Below are 18,447 nucleotides of genomic sequence, written 5' to 3' on the forward strand. Positions count from 1 at the left end.
GATCTGTCATAAAGAAGTGTATATTTGCCACATATTGGTGGTATAACTAAAGCACAGCTGCATGCCGGTGTACTGCACTCGTAATAGCTACCCCTCTGCCCCGCCCCCCCTAACTATGTTACTGCCCGCTCAGACCAAAAAACCGGACCTAGTTGCGGTCTAGTCACCTTGTTTTTGTGGGATCTGAATTTTTCTGTTTTTTTTCGACTCCAGCAAATATTGAATCGTTGTGGTGCAATCTTTACCTGCATAAAGAAATTATAGTGATATCTGTATTTTTTGGCTGCCTGTTTACTCAAATGACAATCTACACGTGCTGAATGAATTTATGTACAGCCGTAGTATAGATATATGGAACTTTATAATATTGTTACGTGTAGCTGATGAACAAGTCTATTTACAATATATTTACACGTAGACCAACGGCGGGAAAGATGGCGATGCTAAATCAAGCGGGCACACGTCATCTTCTTCGTCCTCAGTGCAGCCGCACTGTGGCGGCAGTTCCGTAGCATCAGCCCCGGCGGTAGAAGCACCGTCCCGGTACATAATCTACACATTTGCGGTGAAAGGTGTGCGGTATGATTTCAGTCTCGCCACGTGAACGATGTCACTTGCGATTGACGATGAAGCTGAGAGGTCGGCGGGGATGATTTCTTACGTGACATCGGTGACTTGTCGCACCACACGGTATGGGCCAGTGTAGCGCGACAGCAGCTTTTCGGAAAGGCCCACACGTCGAATGGGTGACCAGAGAAGCATCAGAGAACCCGGAGAAAAGTGCACGTCGCGATGATGGCAATCATAGATGCGCCTCTGGTGCTCCTGTGAGGCCTCGAGACGGGTGCGGGTGAGCTGGCGTGCGCGGTCGGCATGTACGATCGCGTCGCGGGCGTATTCAGTGGCGGAACGTGTGGCCGAGGGCAGCAAGGTGTCCAAGGGCGACGCTGCTTATCGGCCATATAGGAGATAGAATGGTGAATAGCCGGCGGCGTCGTGACACGATGAGTTATACGCGAACGTCACATATGGTAAGTGAAGGTCCCATTCGTGGTGGTCGGTCGCAACGTACTTCGAAAGCATGTCGGTGATGATCCGGTTGAGGCGCTCCGTGAGGCCGTTGCTATGTGGATGGTAGGACGTGCTGAACTTGTGATTTATCGAGCAGGAGTAGAGGATGTCCTTGACAACTGCCGAGAGAACGCTGCGGCCACTGTCAGTGAGTAATTGGTGCGGAGCAGCGTGCAATAAAATGATGTCGTAGAGAAGAAAGTCAGCAGCGTCAGTAGCACAACTTGTCCGGAGAGCTCTGGTGATTGCGTACCGCGTAGCATTAATAGTAGCGACGGCGACCCATTTATCTCCGGAGCCCGGGAGAGGAAATGGTCCAAGAAGGTCTAGACCAACACAGAAAAAGGGTTCGGGTTGGATGTCGATCTGCTAGAGACATCCAGCTGGAAGTGTGGAGGGCTTCTTCCGGCTCTGACAGGGCTCACAAGAGGCAACGTAGCGCCGCACGGAGCGGGCGCGACCCGGCCAAAAAAATCGACGGCGTACACTGTCGTATGTGCGCGAGACGCCCAAGGGTCCAGCCAAGGAAGCGTCGTGAAGTTGGGGGAGGACAGTCGAACGCAGGTGTGATAGAATGACGAGCAGAAGGTCAAGGCCGTGTGGATGGAAGTTGGGGCGGTATAATGCCCCTCATTGAGGCGAAACATTCGGAGAGAGGCGTCGCCAGCGTTGACTCGAGGCGGTCAATGAGGGCTAGTAATGAAGGATCGCGACGTTGCTCGTTGCCGCTTTGGAGCAACTGGGACACAGAGAAAACGCAAGCGATGGTGTCCGCATCAGCCGGTTCGTCGACGGGGCAGCAGGACAAACAATCGGCCTCCTGGTGCAAGCGTCCCGTCTTATATACCACGGAGAAGGTATATTCTTGCAGGCGTAATGCCCAGCGAGCTAGTCGCCCCGTAGTGTCCTTGAGCGAGGATAGCCAGCTGAGAGTGTTGTGATCAGTGATGACACAAAATGGGCGTCCGTACAAGTATGGACGAAACTTCGCAACAGGCCACACAAGAGCGAGACACTTGTGACACAATTGCGCTCGGCGGGTGATAGAAGTTGGCTGGAATAGGCTATACGGGATCATGTTCATGCTGGCGTTGTACTTACACTGCTCCTATGCCGTGACCACTGGCATCAGTTCGAACTTCCGTTGAGGCAGACGGGTCAAAGTGGGCCAGAATCGGAGGCGTGGTAAGGAGAGTAGTGAGCTTCGAAAAAGATGTGGCATGGTCAGGACCCCAAGAAAAAGGGGCTCTTGAAAAATTTTCAAGAGGTCGGTAAGGGGACATGGGATGGTCGCAAAGTCCTTCACAAAGCGTCGCAAATAAGAGCACAGCCCTACGAAACTACGAACGTCCTTGGTGGACTTCAGCACAGGAAAGTTCGTAACGGCGCGAGTTTTGTCCGGATCAGGTCGCAAGCCTCTGGCATCCACGAGGTGTCCAAGGACGGTGATTTGGCAGCGAGCGAAGTGACAGCTTGAGGAGTTCAACTGAAGACCGGCGCGGTGGAACGCGTCAAGGATCCCTGAAAGACGGTCTATATGCGTATCGAATGTGGGGGAATATACGATCACTTCGTCCAGATAGCACAAACAGGTGGACCACTTGAACCTCTGAAGCAAAGAGCCCATCATTCGTTCGAAGTTGGCGGGCGCGTTACAGAGACCGAAAGGCATCTCCTTGAACTGATAAAGGCCGTCAGGCGTAGCAAATGCAGCCTTCTCTTGGTCCATGTCGTCCACGGATATCTGCCAGTAGGCCGACCGCAAGTCGATAGAATAAAAATAGGTGGCGCCGTACTGCCAGTCTAGAGCGCCATCAATACGCGGCACAGGTTACACGTCCTTTTTTGTGATTTTGTTCAGGTGGCGATAATCTACATAAAAGCGCCACATTCCATCCTTCTTTTTGACGAGTACGGCGGAAGAAGCCCAGGGACTACAGGAAGGCTCTATAATGTCCTTTTCAAGCATCTTTTTTACTTCCTGTTAAATAACATCTCGTTCCGACGCAGAAACATGATATGGACGTCGGTAAATAGGGTTCACATCGCCAGTATTTAAGCGATGCGTAACAACGGACGTTTGACCTAAGGGTCGATTGTGAAAGTCAAAAATGTCGCGATAGCCTTTAAGAACGCGGCAAAGGGCTTCAGCTTCAGCAGGCGTAAGGTCAGAGGAAACCATCTTCTTAATATCGACGCCCGTACCATGCAATGACGTCACAGTATGGGCTGAGCTGTAACGATCTTCCACTGTGAATGGATCTACCTCATCATTCCGCAAAGCTCTAATTATAGCCAATGAGATCCCCTGAGGGAGAACTTGCGCGGTTAGAGCCAAATTGACAAGGGGAAGGCAGGTGCGGTTGCCAGTAATTGTCAGCAAAGTGTGCGGCACGTTAACACCACGTGTAAGTGTAACGGCCGGAGTTGGTGCGACCACGTAATTGCCGTCAGGTACAGCTTGTGAGGACAATAAGTCAACGTGTGTCACAGAGCGAGGCGGTAGGTTAATAAAATCCATGCAGCTCAGATGGTTTGGAGGTGGGTCCACAGGGTCGGCAAGAAGAGGCAAGTCAAGGCAAAGTTAGCCGGCCGAACAGTCAATGAGGGCAGAATAATTGGCAAGGAAATCAAGACCGACAATGAGTTCGTGAGGGCAATGCTCGATGGCGGTGAAGAGGACGACGGTGTGTCTCTCAGCAATGGTGAGTCGGGCAGAGCACATGCCAACAATAGCGACAGCTCCTTTCCTCCGTCGGCGACTTGTACAACTCTGTTCGGGGCAGGCGTCAGAACTTTCTTGAGCCGACGGCGAAGAGCAACACTCATAATGAATACATGCGCCCCGGTGTCAATCAACGCGCACACAGGAATATTGTCGACGAGAACGTTCAAAAGATTCTTGTTCGTGGGTAAGGTGAAGCGCGGATTTCGTGCCAATGTCGTCATTGGAGCTTCACCTCTAGAAGCTGCACTGTCTAGTTTTCCGGTTGGGGGTGCGGCGAGTAGGTCGGAGAAGGAGCACGGCCTGACGGAGGTGAACGAGATTGACGGCGGGAGGGAGAAGGCGAACGGGAGTAGCGGGGTCGTGTGAAAGGTGTCGCAGAACCGATGATGCGGCGGGCATAGAAGGAGCGAAGGTAAAGGACGCACTAGGAGGACGAGGGTGGTAATCAGGATAATAGCGCGTCGGAGAAGTCCAGCGGCTGCGGCAGTGGTGAGCGACATCTGCAATGCGTCGGCAGTTAAAACAGATCGGCTTGTCGTCCACTGTTCGCCATTCGGAGGGGTTGCGCTGTCCATAAAAGGAGTAAGAAGAGCGGGGTGGGGACGTGCGTGGAGGATGAGGTTCCGAGCGCACGGAACGAATGGATTGCAGGCCGACGTTGGACAACTCTTGACGGACGACGGCCTGAAAGAAGGAGATTGTCCCCGGAGAATGATCAGGTGACGGCAATGAAAGGGCCGCCGGTTGTGCTGCTTCAACCTCACGACGAATGATGCGGGTCAAGTTGTCACATCGCGACGGCTCGTGGAAGAGGTCGTCACAAGATGACGTAGCAGCTGTGTTGGAAAGTCGCGTCATGTGCTGGGATAGCCGGCGGCTTTTAGCGTGCTCGACACGGCGGCACTCCTTGAGGATCGTATCGATGTTGGTGACGTTCGGAAACACCAGTAAATTGAAGGCATAGTCAGCAATGCCTTTGAGGACGTGATTAATCTTATTGTCCTCAGACATGTTCGGGCCAGCCTTGGCACAAAGTGCTAAGACATCGAGAATGTACGACACGTAGGACTCGGTCGACGTCTGTACACATGTGGAAATGGCTTTCTTGGCATTGAGTTGGGGATCGAACGGATTGCCAAAAAGGTCGTGGAGTTTGTCAATGAATACATACCAGCTTGAAATCTCCTCTTCGTAAGTCTGGAACCATGCCAGTGGAGCTCCATCGAGGTAGAAAAGAACGTTGGCAAGCATAATAGTCGGACCCACCTGTGCCTGGTGCTGACACGTTCGTATAGGCGGAGGCAGTCGTCAACATCAGGACTGCCGACTCCGCTGAAAACACTCGGACCCCGAGGTGGGGAAAGGGTGACGTAGGTCGGGGCTGCAGGCGGAGACGCTTGCGTAGATGAAGTGCCGTCAGCAGGAGCCGAAATTACACTGTCGCCGTTGCGACCGCTGCGGAGCTCCATGACGGGTACGGGGAACGTCCACCTTCGCCAAATTAATGTTACGTGTAGCTGATGTACAAGCGTATTTAAAATATATTTACACGTGGACCAACGGTGGCAAAGATGGCGACGCTAAATCAAGCGGGCACACGTCGTCTTCTTCCTCCTAAGTGTAGCCGCTCTGTAGCGGCTGTTCTGTATCAATATTGATAAATTTTATTGTGCCCGGGTGTGGGCTTCTGCCTACATTTAGCTTCCAGTCACATTGATTTACTACATATTGAACTGATTAGGTTACTTTGACTTATGAGTTGAGTCAAATTGTCCAAGGTCCTACTTGAGGCAACGCCGTTCTTGATTTTGTTCTACTAAGTTATCGTCCTCCAGCGAATGGTTTCACCCGCGAAGTAATCGATGAAATATGCAGCCGCAATGTTGTACTTTTTCCTGTATCTTGTTTCGTTCTAAAACAATGCTTTCATCTTCCCAGATTCTTTGATCTCTATATCGCTTACGATACATCTATTGTGAATCGGTTGGCCATTTCTTTTAAAGAACTTCAATGATATCAGTCGAAACAGTTGTATCGACATCTTGGTGAACGCTTTCGTGACTGTGGCGAAATCGTGCATTTCGCTTGAAACAAATAAGAAATACATCTTAATCTCTTGGATGAACGAGACATAATACACCCTTCACGCCGAGTAAGGAGGCCCATGCATACAATTATCCTAATAGCCTCACAACATTTAACACTGCGAAGGAAGTATTCCGCTCAAGACAAACATGGGAATTTTTTCATTCAAGTCGAATTACCGAGATCAACAAGGAACAACATATGAAAATTTTGAAGCTTAGCCTTACCTCGTACGTTGTCTAGAACTTCTTTCATGCTTAATGGTGAAATTATCACTGACCCGCCGACAAACGCTGAGGCATTTAATTTCAACTATGATTCCGTTTTTGCGCGGGTGAATGACGATATACCCTTCTTTAGTTCCTATTTCTCTTGCTATATTACCGATGTTGCGATCAGTCCATGATGTATACTTAAGCTTGTTCTTACCTTGAGCACTAAGAAATGCACTGGCCCCGATGGAATTTCTCATTTCTTTTTCACAACTCCGTGTGGGCAGCTCGGTAACTTAGGTTATGGCTATGTTCAAATCTGGTGACAAGCATACCTTTAGCAATTAGAGACACTTTTCATTGGCATCCAGTTCATTCAAATTGCTTGAGCAAACCATGCAAAAGCATATGATTCATTTTCTTTAGGGTACCAATGTGGGGTCTCATGTACAAGGTTACCAGCGCAGTTATAGTACTGTAACCAAACTCATTGAGTTTACTTATAACCTTTCCTGTCATCCAGACACCAATCTTGATGTCGATGCGATCTTCATTGATTTCTCTATGGCATTTCATGCTTTCCTTCATTCTAAACTCATGCTAAAGCTCACTACAACTTTCCAGAAGCCTCAACAAGTAGACTGGATTTCTAGTTTCTTCACGCATCGCTCACAATACATTAGCTTCTCTTCTGTTAACTCCTTCACTGCTAGTGTACCGTCTGGTGTGCCATACCGCTCAGTACTCGGCCCATTATTATTTCTCATCTATATTAATCATCTCGCAAATAACATACCACCGAAGGTCCGTTTGTATGCTGATGACTGTGTACTGTATGACGTAATCAAATCCCGACAAAACAGCGAGAGGCTTGGAAACTCTTCCAGCATGTTGTGCGGCCGGTTCGAAACCAGGCCGATGAATATCAATTTTACTGAAACAGTAGTAATGTCATTTACTAACTGTTCCTCCCCGCTCCCTTTTGACCATTTATTCAACTATACAACTATAGATCAACTAACCACTAACTATAGATCGTATAAGGATAAATACCCACGTGTTGTTTCTACACATACCATATCATGGTCAGAGAGTGTACTTATGGTAAGCGGTATAGCACTTCAAAAACTTGGATATATATAAATGTCATTCTCTCTTCCACTCTTAAAGGCAGAAAGCGACTACCATATAAAACGCAAATGCTGCCTATATATGAGTATCACTCGGTTGTCTGGTACCTTTCTACCAGTGCGATGTTAGGAAAATCGAATTCGTGCAGAAAAAGAAAAATGTATGCGCTTGTTATGCCACAAAGTAGACCGATATTTCTCCCCACCCTCTGGTACTCTTTCTTTCTTGAACTTGATACCACTATCATCGTGGCGTGACGTCGACTCCTTAAAATGTTTCTGCAATATCACTAATTCTTCCTCCTGTCTCTCAAACTGTGCGCGCTTAACACTTGCTAAGAAAATTTCTACCAGATGCAAGCACGAACTTATTCTGCAGCCTTTCTGCAACCTACCCACTTAAGAACAGTTTCTACGCCAGAACAATCTACATTTGGCATTCGTTACCGGCTAGTGTGTGTTCATTTACCCTTAACTCTTGTATTTCTGCAGTTGATTCTACTATGTCCTATCCTCCTATCTAGATTTTTCTTAAACTTTCGTTTTCATGTGTGTTCATTCTAAATGCTCTGTTGTCCCACTCAATTGTAGGGCCGCCGTGTGTTAAAAATATTCGAACCATTATTAGGCATAGAAATTTATGGAAATAAATACTGCGCAACAAATCTGACAAATAAATGAGCAAATTAATACGGCCATGTATGAATAAAGTGCAAACAACGTCAAACTGCGTGCACATTGTTTCACCTGTGGTTAGTCTAAATATTAACACCTAAGGCTTATCAACGTTTCTCCGTGAATGCATCAGGGCCAGCAATAGAAGCGGGAGATTTTGGAAAGAGTTCCACTCTTTTACGACGAGGTTTGTAATAGAAAAGACAATTTGATGCCCGCGTGCACACGGAAACTAAACTTTTACATCGTGACCAACGCTTAGAAATATATTGCACATTTGTTGAATTATTCTTGTTCAGTTAGTTCAAGTGTAGTAAACTGCTTAGAAAAAAATTATAGGCTGGAATATTTCCTTCTAGTTTCCAGTGATGCTAGATCGATACACTCCTTTAAGAGTAGAAAACTAGCTGCTTTGTTTTGCAAGTTTTCGGATTCCTAAAGATAAATATCATTAGCCAGTGTTTTATAGCTATTCTATTATATCATATATCTATTATATCTATTCTAATTTCTATCGTATGTCAGTGCTATACGCAAGCTACTTGGTGTTTTCGTTAGCGCGACAGCGTGTGCAAAAATTGGAAGCATATCTTCTGTATGTGCCATTTACGATGGAATCAATATATATATGCCTCACAAGGTCCCAGGAACGCACGTGGCGACCACGCTCGTGACCAGCGAAGACCTTGCTTTGAAATGTCTAGTTATAATGACGCGAGATAGGTTGGCAAATGCCGCCGCCGTGCACTCGAGCGAGGACGACTAAGCGTGTAGTGGTACGCGTGCTTTATGAGTGTCAGCCATTATTAAATGAACAGCGGTTTTCCAAGGCCTTGCTTGTTGACTTCGTGACATTTTACTGATCGAGGTGACGACCAATGAAGTTCATGCCGTCGTTCTTCGAACGACTTACGACTGTTCGCGAGGAAGCCCTCGTTCTTCACAGGTCGCGGATGAGGTCCATTTGGGGAAAACCCACGGAGGTCCACTTGGAATAAGGACATGTTCTGCAGATGTGTACGACTTCACCACTATGATAACAAAGAGGTCTGTGGTCGGGGGTTCGCCAGTCGTCGATCGTTGTACATCAGCGAAGGACGGCGGGCTGCGAAGCCTGAATCCTGAAGCCTACTTCCATTTGTTCAGTGGGTTGTACAAACCTACAAGTATCGCACCAGCGTAGGACGCTCCAAGCTTCCGCATAAGTAACATGCTACCGCTTCTGTGGCACCTCGTACCGCTCAGTAACTTGCACGACCTGCTTCATTCCGGCGCGTAAAATTTAAGCCCTGGAAAGTTGTCCCACGGGCGGATATGGCACCCGCATCATCTGGAGTTACTTCCTTATGGCAGCCTCGATCAGCTATCGTTAAGCGCTGTATTTTTGCATAGAGTGGCGGCAACGAAGTTACTTGGAACCATGACGTCGCGGTTGCACTGCCTGGCCCGCTGTTGAAGGGGTATCTTTCATAGTTGTGACTTCCGCGAGAAAGTCTGCAAGCGTCGTCGGCGCGATGCGAGTGAGGTCTGAAAATATTTCTCGCTTGACACTTCGCATTAGGTGACGTGCTTGTTTAACTTCTAGCATAGAGGCGTCCGCACGTTCGATGAGCCGAGCCACGTCTTCTAAATGAGTGGTAATGCAGCCTTTCGGGCTTTGAACTCTCGCCTGGACAACCTATTTAGCTTTCTCCTGTCTGTTCGCATTTTCGAAGGTGTTGAGAATGTGACGACAAAGTTCGTCCCATCATGTCGATGTCGCCTCGTGGTTCTGGAACCACGTCCTCGTGTCCTCAAGAGCGAAATACACACTGTCTAGCTGTCGCTCCTCTTTATAGTTAATAAAGTTGGCGACCCGCTCGAAGTGATCAAGCTAGTCGTCAGCGTCTTCAAAAGCGCCTTCCTGAATCGAATCTGGCGTCCGCAGTTGACTAACGATGCAGTGCGCTGGAGCGGTAGCGGCGCAACCGATTCATCGTCTCGCACACTGAGGTAGCAGACTGTGCTTTTGCTGGAGCCCATGAAGGCGACGGTTTTGACTTACGTGTACAGGAGTAAGCTCAGTCGAGCTACTCGCTGGGCTGGTGTCTCGGGTTGGCTATTGTGAATATGTCACCTACGTATGCAGCTCCTCCACCAGGAGAATGTCAAGAAGTCAGCAGGCGAGGCCTTGCAAAACGCTGTTCATTTAATAATTGTTGACACTGGGACAGCGCGCGTACCACTAAGCAATTCGTCGTTCTCGTTGAAGTGGCCGGCGGCCGCAGGTGCAGTCCCATCCCACGTGATTACGATTGAGATTTTTTTTACCAGACTTGTAGCGCAATAATGACGAGGGACGACGGAACAAACATACACATGAATAATTATGACGGAGTAATTTGTGAAATTTTGTCCAGCTATGGTACAATGTAGAGGGACAGATTGGCCGATGCAGAAGTGATCACTTACGAGAGCATGCGCTGTCCATGAGAAATGAAACTGAATCGCATCTTCCTAATCAATGTAAACCTTGCCCTTCTGAAGCTGCACAATCGACGACTCGAATTCTAAAATGAAGTTTTAATGATTCTAAAATGAATTCTGAAATGATTCTGAAAGTTGCCATGCTATGCCGCGTGAGCTGGCTGAGGCGTATCTTGTGAAGAACAAAAAGTGATTCATGAGTAAGTGAGGCATCCATTGTTAGCAATGTTAAAGAATATAACTTCCTAAGAGATCACTTTCAATTATGCTTATGCGCATGTGCTGTATGTGTAGTATATCTTTTTCTGAAAATAACATAGTTAGAAGCGTGCGACTCTTAGTGCTGGTTCTGTCGTCCCCGTCCTTTTGCTGAGCCATAATTCTGGCAAAAAATATCATGCATGCGCCACAACATGTTTGCTGATTGCACAAACTTGCCTCCATATAGCAAAAACATCATTTCAGCTGAGCGGAATCTAAGTAAACGAGGCGATGTTGCAGTTTACAGCCTTCGATTGCACATAGCCATACGTCGAAGTTCGTTTTGTACTCGAGGCACATAACTGCAACAAGCGTGATTATGCCTAAACTCCGTGAACATCTGAAAACTGATGTGTGTCATTAAAAGGAAGCTCACGCGTGAGTGTTGTACATTGCGCATAGCTCCTAAAGTAAGCTAAAAACATCTTCACCGTGTTCTAGTACCTCACAGGACTGGTTAAGCGCAGAGATGCGACTCACATTGCCTTGGTTGGAATAGATTCCAGGACGGTTGCGGCATCATTCAAGACCTCCGGCCAGGTATAATACCTGGATTTCTTTTATTCGAATATATTCCATTCTTATCGTCCATTATTAGTAACAAGCCAATCCTGGTGATAACGTAGCCTGGGGGCCACTCGTACCAATGCGAAATAATGAAATGGAATAGAATTGGAGTATAATATTTGCCACTTCTCAGTCGTGTTCCATTCCATGAGAGTTACTTGTGTGCGAGGTGATGTGCTGCCATTCTCATACGCATAGGCTTTGTGATGAAGAACAGGGTTCTCGCGTGTATTTCTCGGTATGCTGGACGTTGTAACATAAACCTTGTTTCTGGCGAAATCCATCCTATTTTGACAATCGTAGCGGTTGCGTTTTTTTTAGTCGTGGCAGTGTAACGATACGAAACCGTTCGACCATTGGCAAGGAAAGAGTGAAATTCTGTCGTGTCAATAAAATGTTTCCCTCTTGTGTGCCTTCGGCTACAACTAGGGCCAAGCGCAGAAGTCAGCTCGTTTTTCTACGACGTTCATCCCAAAAACATGCGTTACAAAGGCTGGTTCACTATAGCAGAATTTGAGAAACATTTTACGGCGAAGTTGTTAAGGGTTAGTTCCCCAGGATCGTGTCCCTGTCTAGGCACAATACGTGGGCGAATCCCGAAGATAGTACAATACTGGGCCGACACGCGGATGAAGGGAAACAAGCGTTAAGAATTGCAAATACATGGCGCGATCCCGAAGACAGTGCAATACCGGGCCAACTCGCGATGGAGCTGAAGCAGGCGTCAAGCTCTCCCTATACTTGCGCCGATCCAGAAGATAGCGCAACGCTCGGCTTACCTGCGGCTGAGGTACAGTTCGCGATTAAGTCGCCCACGTACACAGCTTCGCTGGTGATCCTTCTTGACAGAGTGGGAGGGCAGTGAGTTTCCTGAAGACTACTGTGTTAAACCTTTGTATGCAACATAATTTTGTTTGTACTTCTCATGTTGATGGTTATTCCAAGGATATTTGTATTTGCAGCAATCCCGCAGGAAGAACCGGCCTAAAAGGAAAAGGCGCCCTTCCACGTTGGGGACCCAACCATTACGTCCTCTTCATCATTAGCAGGTGGGACTATGTTAACGTGTAAGGAGGTACATAGCAAAACGTCCTCAGAATGTAAAATCGCGCTCAGAAATAGTCACAACGCTATAGTAACGCGGTCGCGCTGAGTAGTTCATATTTTATAGCACCGGGCGTATATCATGTGTAGATATGCGGCAGTTATTTATTTATTTATCCAGTTATCTGTCACTTTATTCATAGCGCCACGAATAGCATTACAGTGGGGCGGGAGGGTGAGGGTGATAGAGTACAATCAACGGGGAAAGAAAAAAAATACAAGGGAAATGTGTGCATGAAACATTCTGATAACACACACACATGAAGTCAAACACTCCAAGAATGAACACGAACCATAATAATAGAAAGCAATAATGACAATAATAGAAAGCAATAATTTTAACAGAACCATAAACATAAATTACAGTGCCTAGTAATTACGAGAACACATTCTTTGAACTCGATATTCACTTTCGCAATAATTACATGCCCACGTAAATGCACTTCTGGATCAATTAAAAAAATTATAGTTTCCATTGCTGGTGGCAACTTCCCTTGGTAGTTTGTTCCGGTCCGAAGTTTTCCGCGCAAAGAAATAACACTAAATCTTACAGTTTTTCACCTTTATCCTTTATCTTTGTAGACATGGTCTCCTCGTAAATAACACTAACACTAATTGTTATGTTTAAATTTTCATGGCCTGAAACTTAAGTCATACGTTAGTTTCTCGAAAACAAGTTTTCGCATCCTGAGGAAGAAAAAGGTATAAATGAAGCTGCACGATGAAGTGAAGCTACGCGACAGTCCGCTTGCTTTCCATCGTAATAATCATTGGGATGGCATGTTTGTTTACTTTGTTTACTTTGTTTACTTTGTTTACTTAGATTAGTTTACAACATCAAGTACATAGGCCGCGTGTATTTTTCGATAAATATTACATGTGCCCAGACCAAAATCGGCAACCTGCGAACAATTCTCAGCATATGAAACCATCGAGAACAATTAAGATCACCTGCACGGTGAGGACTGAGAGCAGGCCGACCAGTTTGCGGGTAGCTGATGACCAGCATCGTTTTGGTTTCCGCAATACGTTACCAGCTTGTCCAGCGTGTTTGTGTAACGCGATCAATCGTGTGTGACACAAGCCTATGCTCCCCACTTTCTTTCACCAATTTATGGTTTGCTCCTCAATTTACAGGTATCAGAAGTCGCGATCAGCTTTACTGCAAGGGAGAGGTTTGGAAATTGCCCTTATGAAAATTTATCGAACCGACCAGTTTGTTTTGCCTGGGGTGAGTCCTCTGCGTCGGTGTTTGTTACGTCCACTTTCTCGGTATTTAGTTTCACGTTCTTCGTTATGTCATTTCCTGTAAGTTGATACAAAGAAAAGAGGCATTCAGCTCTATACGCAATTTCTATCCTGGCATGGAACTTCTGAAACTCACCTCCTCTGTCACAAAAACGCTTCCGCAATGCACGCATGAATGGCGAGCTACAAAGATACTGTTACCTGAATTCGCTGTGCGTGAAACGTAGCTGAAAATCATGAACATTTCAGTTGCAGAAAGCAGAGGTGTGAATTATCGTCGACGTGCATTGAACTAGGGTGGATGCTTGGAAACTAATCTTAGGTATTTTTGTGCGTTCAAATTTCCTGATGTCGATGACTATATGATCGGGTAGACGAATGATATTACTGGATGATATATATGCTAACATTTTTTTTCAATTCCCTGGGCCACTTCCTAATCCGGCGCAGCGTGCGCGTCAGCCAGGGACGGTTGAGGTTGTCGACGCCAGGTTCGTTACGTTACGAGGGCGCGAAAAGCGACCCTCCTGTAGTTCACCTCGTGTGCCCCGCCGTACCAGCTAGACGCATTTTGTACGAAATGCAGCCATGTTGCTCGACGAGACGTGGGCGCGGTGCATTCTGGGTGACGAGACCGGCGTGGAATGTCGCACGTGGTGCCGGCTGCAGCCGGGTGCATCCCGACGGACGATGGATACGTCGCTCGGGCCTCGCGCCGGACCATGGAGTGAGGCGCGTTCGCTGGCGTGGCGTCACCGCGCCGAGCGCGCCCGCGTGTCGACGCTACCTGTGACTATAAAGTGGCCTTGGTGGCCTTAATAGTGTGATCGGCATCGGTAGACACTGCTGCAGTCCCTCGCTGCTGAACATATACCGAATTAAGATTGGTGGGGGCTCAGGTGTGAAGTGAAAGGCGATAGATGTCTTTGTAGTGACTGATGTGATGAAAAAAGATACGCTTTATCAAAAAAAAATTTAACTGCCATGACATATGCGATCAAAGTTATGATTGAAACAGAGGCGGGAGCCCTTATGCTGTCAAACTATTGGGTTAGGTTAGGACTGGATTTAAAGGCAGCGACACAAGCAAATATTGATTATCGGAATAGACAAAACTACCTCAATGGTACTGAGCGGTCTCAAGCAGGTTAATAAGGTATGCATCCCAGATAGCACAAGCCTTCTTTAAGGTAGATTAGAATACAATAGCTGTACAGGCCACGGAGACAAACACTACAGAACAGTAAAAAAATTGGAGGACGCTTAAGGTTCGCCTTCAAGAGTGGAACGCGATAGCGTTATCGCACCCCGTTCGCATCACCCACTCATTCGCTCGGCATGCTCGTCACGAGACGAAGGGGAGAAGAGGGTGAGGGGTGCCACTTGTTGGGGCAGCGCCGTACATTGCGAGGAGGGGGTCTTCTGTGTTTGCCGCCATATGGCTCTGCGTGTGCGCCAAACGCAGAAGAAATGTTGCGGAAATGTACTTTGCTGCGCGTTTAAATGCGACTTTTCTAATGAACATGCTCATAATTACTGATATACCCCGCAGTATAACTTTCTACGGCATGTCTCTAAGGCAACACGACATTCAGTAGACGTGCTTTTGTCGCGCTTTGAACCGTGGAACTCATGGCTGAGTGGTAGCATCTCCGTCTCACATTCCCGAGACCCTAGTTCGATTCCTACCCAGCACATCTTGCAAGTTGTTCATGAATTGCCTTCCGGGATTTTTCGCTCACGGCCAATGCCACCGACACTGACTTTTCGGCAACACGAGCTCCTTAATGCTGTCGCGTTAAAAATTTTGCTTCCGGGTTGGTTTCAGTGGCCTATTGAGGCGGAGCACGTCAGCCTTCACGTAGTGGACTGTCGTTGAGAGGAAATACGGGCGGAAAGAAACGGAGTGGGCAGGACAAGTCGGTCCTGTCCACTCCATTTTTTCCCGCCGGTATTTCCGCTCAACGACAATACATCATGCACCAACTGATGCACCAACGCTTCTGAACTTCACATAGAGTTTAATACGCGGGGTGACCTTTTTGTTAATTTTATGGAGTTTTAAAATTCACCCATGCGAAGTAGTATAAATATTGTCCTTGAGCTCGATTAGTCGAAGAGGCGGACATTATTAGCGCGAGAAATCGAAACACATATTTGAATAAAATAAAACGCTCGCTAATTACATTGCTAATTAATTTCTTTACGGCACATTTCGAAATGCAGGAAATATAGCCGGTGAGGATGCTGGATGTATCCACTTGGAATGAATTTCCAGGACGAGACCAGTTTGGAAATACTTTCCATACCATCCGTAAAAGAACGTTTCGTGAAACTTAAGTGGAAAAAGAGTTAATTCATACGGTGTGTTTGATGGCGCATATTTCCAAGCTGTTGTCGTCCTGGAATTTCATTCCGAGTGCATAGACCTTGCTAAATCACTCAGTATAATTCGTACAGTGTAATATGTAATATGTAAGTCGGATTCCTGATTAATAAGAATCTAGCTCGTAACATACAGCAATTCTATAGCATTAACGAACGGGTGGCAGGTCTTGTGAATCTTAATAAGAGGTACAAATTGAAGGTTTATTACTAAGGTTTTAGTTACTAAGATAATTGCAAATAGAATCAGGAACACCTTAGACTTCTGTCAACCAAAGGACCAGGCAGGATTCCGTAAAGGCTACTCAACAATAGACCATATTCACAATATCAGTCAGATGGTAGGGAAGTGTGCGGAATATAACCAACCCTGATATATAGCTTTCATTGATTACGAGAAAGCGTTTGATTCAATCGAAAGCTCAGCACTCATGGATGCATTACGGAATCAGGGCGTAGACGAGCTGTATGTAACAATACTGAAAAATATCTATAGCGGCTCCACAGCCACCGTAACCTCCATAAAGACAGCAACAAAATTCAATTAAAGAAAGGTGTCAGGCAGGGAGATACGATCTTTCCGATGCTATTCACAGCGTGTTTACAGCAGGTATTGAGAGACCTGGATTGGGAGGAATTTGGGATAAGAGTTAATGCAGAATACCTTAGTAACTTGCGATTCGCTGATGATATTGCCTTGCTTACTAACTCAGGAAACCAATTGCAATGCATGCTCACTGACCTGGAGAGCCAAAGGAGATCTGTGGGTCTTAAAATTAATCTACAGAAAACTAAAGTAATGTTTAACAGTCTCGGAAGAGAACAGCAGTTTACGATATGTAGCGAGGCACTGGAAGTTGTAAGGTAATACATCTACTTAGGGCAGGTGGTGATCGCGGATCCGGATTATGATTATGATTATGGATGCGTTTCGCAGGCTTTCTGAGACCATGAACAGCAGATTGCCATTATCCGTCAAGAGAAAAGTTTATAACAGCTGTATCTTACCAGTACTCACGTACGAGGCCGAAACCTGGAGGCTTACAAAAAGGGTTCTACTTAAATTGAGGACGACGCAACGAGCTATGGAAAGAATGCTGGGTGTAACGTTAAGGGATAAGAAAAGAGCAGATCGGGTGAGGGAACAAACGCGAGTTGATGACATCTTAGTTGAAATCAAGAAAAAGAAATCGGCATGGGCCGGTCATGTAATGAGGAGGGAAGATAACCGATGGTCATTAAGGGTTACGGACTGAATTCCAACGGAAGGGAAGCGTAGCAGGGGGCGGCAGAAAGTTAGGTGGGCGGATCAGTTTAACAAGCTTGCAGGGACGACATCGCCGCAATTAGTACATGACCGGGGTAGTTGCAGAAGTATGGGAGAAGCCTTTGTTTGCCCTGCAGTAGGCGTAACCAGGATGATGGTGATGATGAATATGTGCCGTAATGCAACTAACTCTGAAGTTAATTTGAGAATTTTAGTGAATTAGTTGACAATGCGTTTCGGTTTTCATGCGAGTTTTCGTGCTACTTTCTAGAAACAATGAAATCAATAATTCATGTATTTCCACCGCGATGACACACACTAGTGCACAGTAAATTATTTTGACATCCCCTTCTTTTTCTTGGGAGGGCGAGGGGGGCTTCTGCGAGGTAGTATCACTACGATTTAAGAACTACGAGGCAACATTGCAGCGCACGCTGTTATGTGAGAACCTGCGGCTGCGTCTAGATCAGGTGGTTCTCGGTTCAGCCCCTGTAGGCCCGGAATTTAGTTGGAGTCATTCTGCAAGATAATTCCAAGTGTATGCGCCTTGCAAGCTCAGTGGCTAGAATTCAAAAATAGATATGTGCCATAAATTAATGAATTAAGAAGTTAATGAGCGTATCTCTTCTTTGTTAGTCGAATTTTCTGAATTATCTGACTATGTTTTTCGTTTCTTGTGCATGTAATGTCCGCCTTGCTGAATAATTCATCACAAGGACTACAAGAATCGTATCTGTAACAGGTGATATTTTTTTTTAATTCTGCAACACATAAAGAAATGACCACCCCGCTTGCTATAATACACTGCAGTGCACGACAAATGTAGTTGTATTGAAACTGCTGACATCCAGCAAGAGTTCAAAACGAAAAGGCTTCATAATACAAGTTTTTCTTAGTACAAGAACAGTACAAAAAGAAGCATTATTTGGAAGCACGACGCTTCACACAGAGTAAGAGGGCCGAGCATATCTTCACGACGAACGCTAACAGAAGAGGCCGTCTTGCCATCTCCACGCCATCATGATACAATTGCACAATACACAGCCCCGTGAGAAAGCATTAGAGCCAAACATTGCAGAAACAAACTGAATTCATTCGAAATTAAGACTGCCAAGAAAACGATTTATTGCCCTGACGCAGAAATTTCTATTTGTAAATGGTGATTGAAGCAGTACATGCTCACAATTTTTGTACAGGTCCAGTGGACTAAATGCTGTCACAACATTCAGAAACATCGATATTTATATA

General features: G+C 46.4%; 1 protein-coding gene across 1 annotated transcript in view; it reads left to right on the forward strand.

Moving 5' to 3' along the window:
- The window catches only part of LOC126538381 (transient receptor potential cation channel subfamily M member-like 2), a 385,593-nt gene that overhangs the window by 318,982 nt on the left and 48,164 nt on the right, over positions 1-18,447 (forward strand). Inside the window, exons 21-22 of the mRNA XM_072287697.1 lie at positions 12,158-12,244; positions 13,437-13,530. Of these exons, the coding sequence (XP_072143798.1) occupies positions 12,158-12,244; positions 13,437-13,530 (181 nt within the window). The remainder of the gene's footprint in view (positions 1-12,157; positions 12,245-13,436; positions 13,531-18,447) is intronic.

This window comes from Dermacentor andersoni, chromosome 4 (genome assembly GCF_023375885.2).
Source record: "Dermacentor andersoni chromosome 4, qqDerAnde1_hic_scaffold, whole genome shotgun sequence".
In the NCBI taxonomy this organism is placed as follows: Eukaryota; Metazoa; Arthropoda; class Arachnida; order Ixodida; family Ixodidae; genus Dermacentor; species Dermacentor andersoni.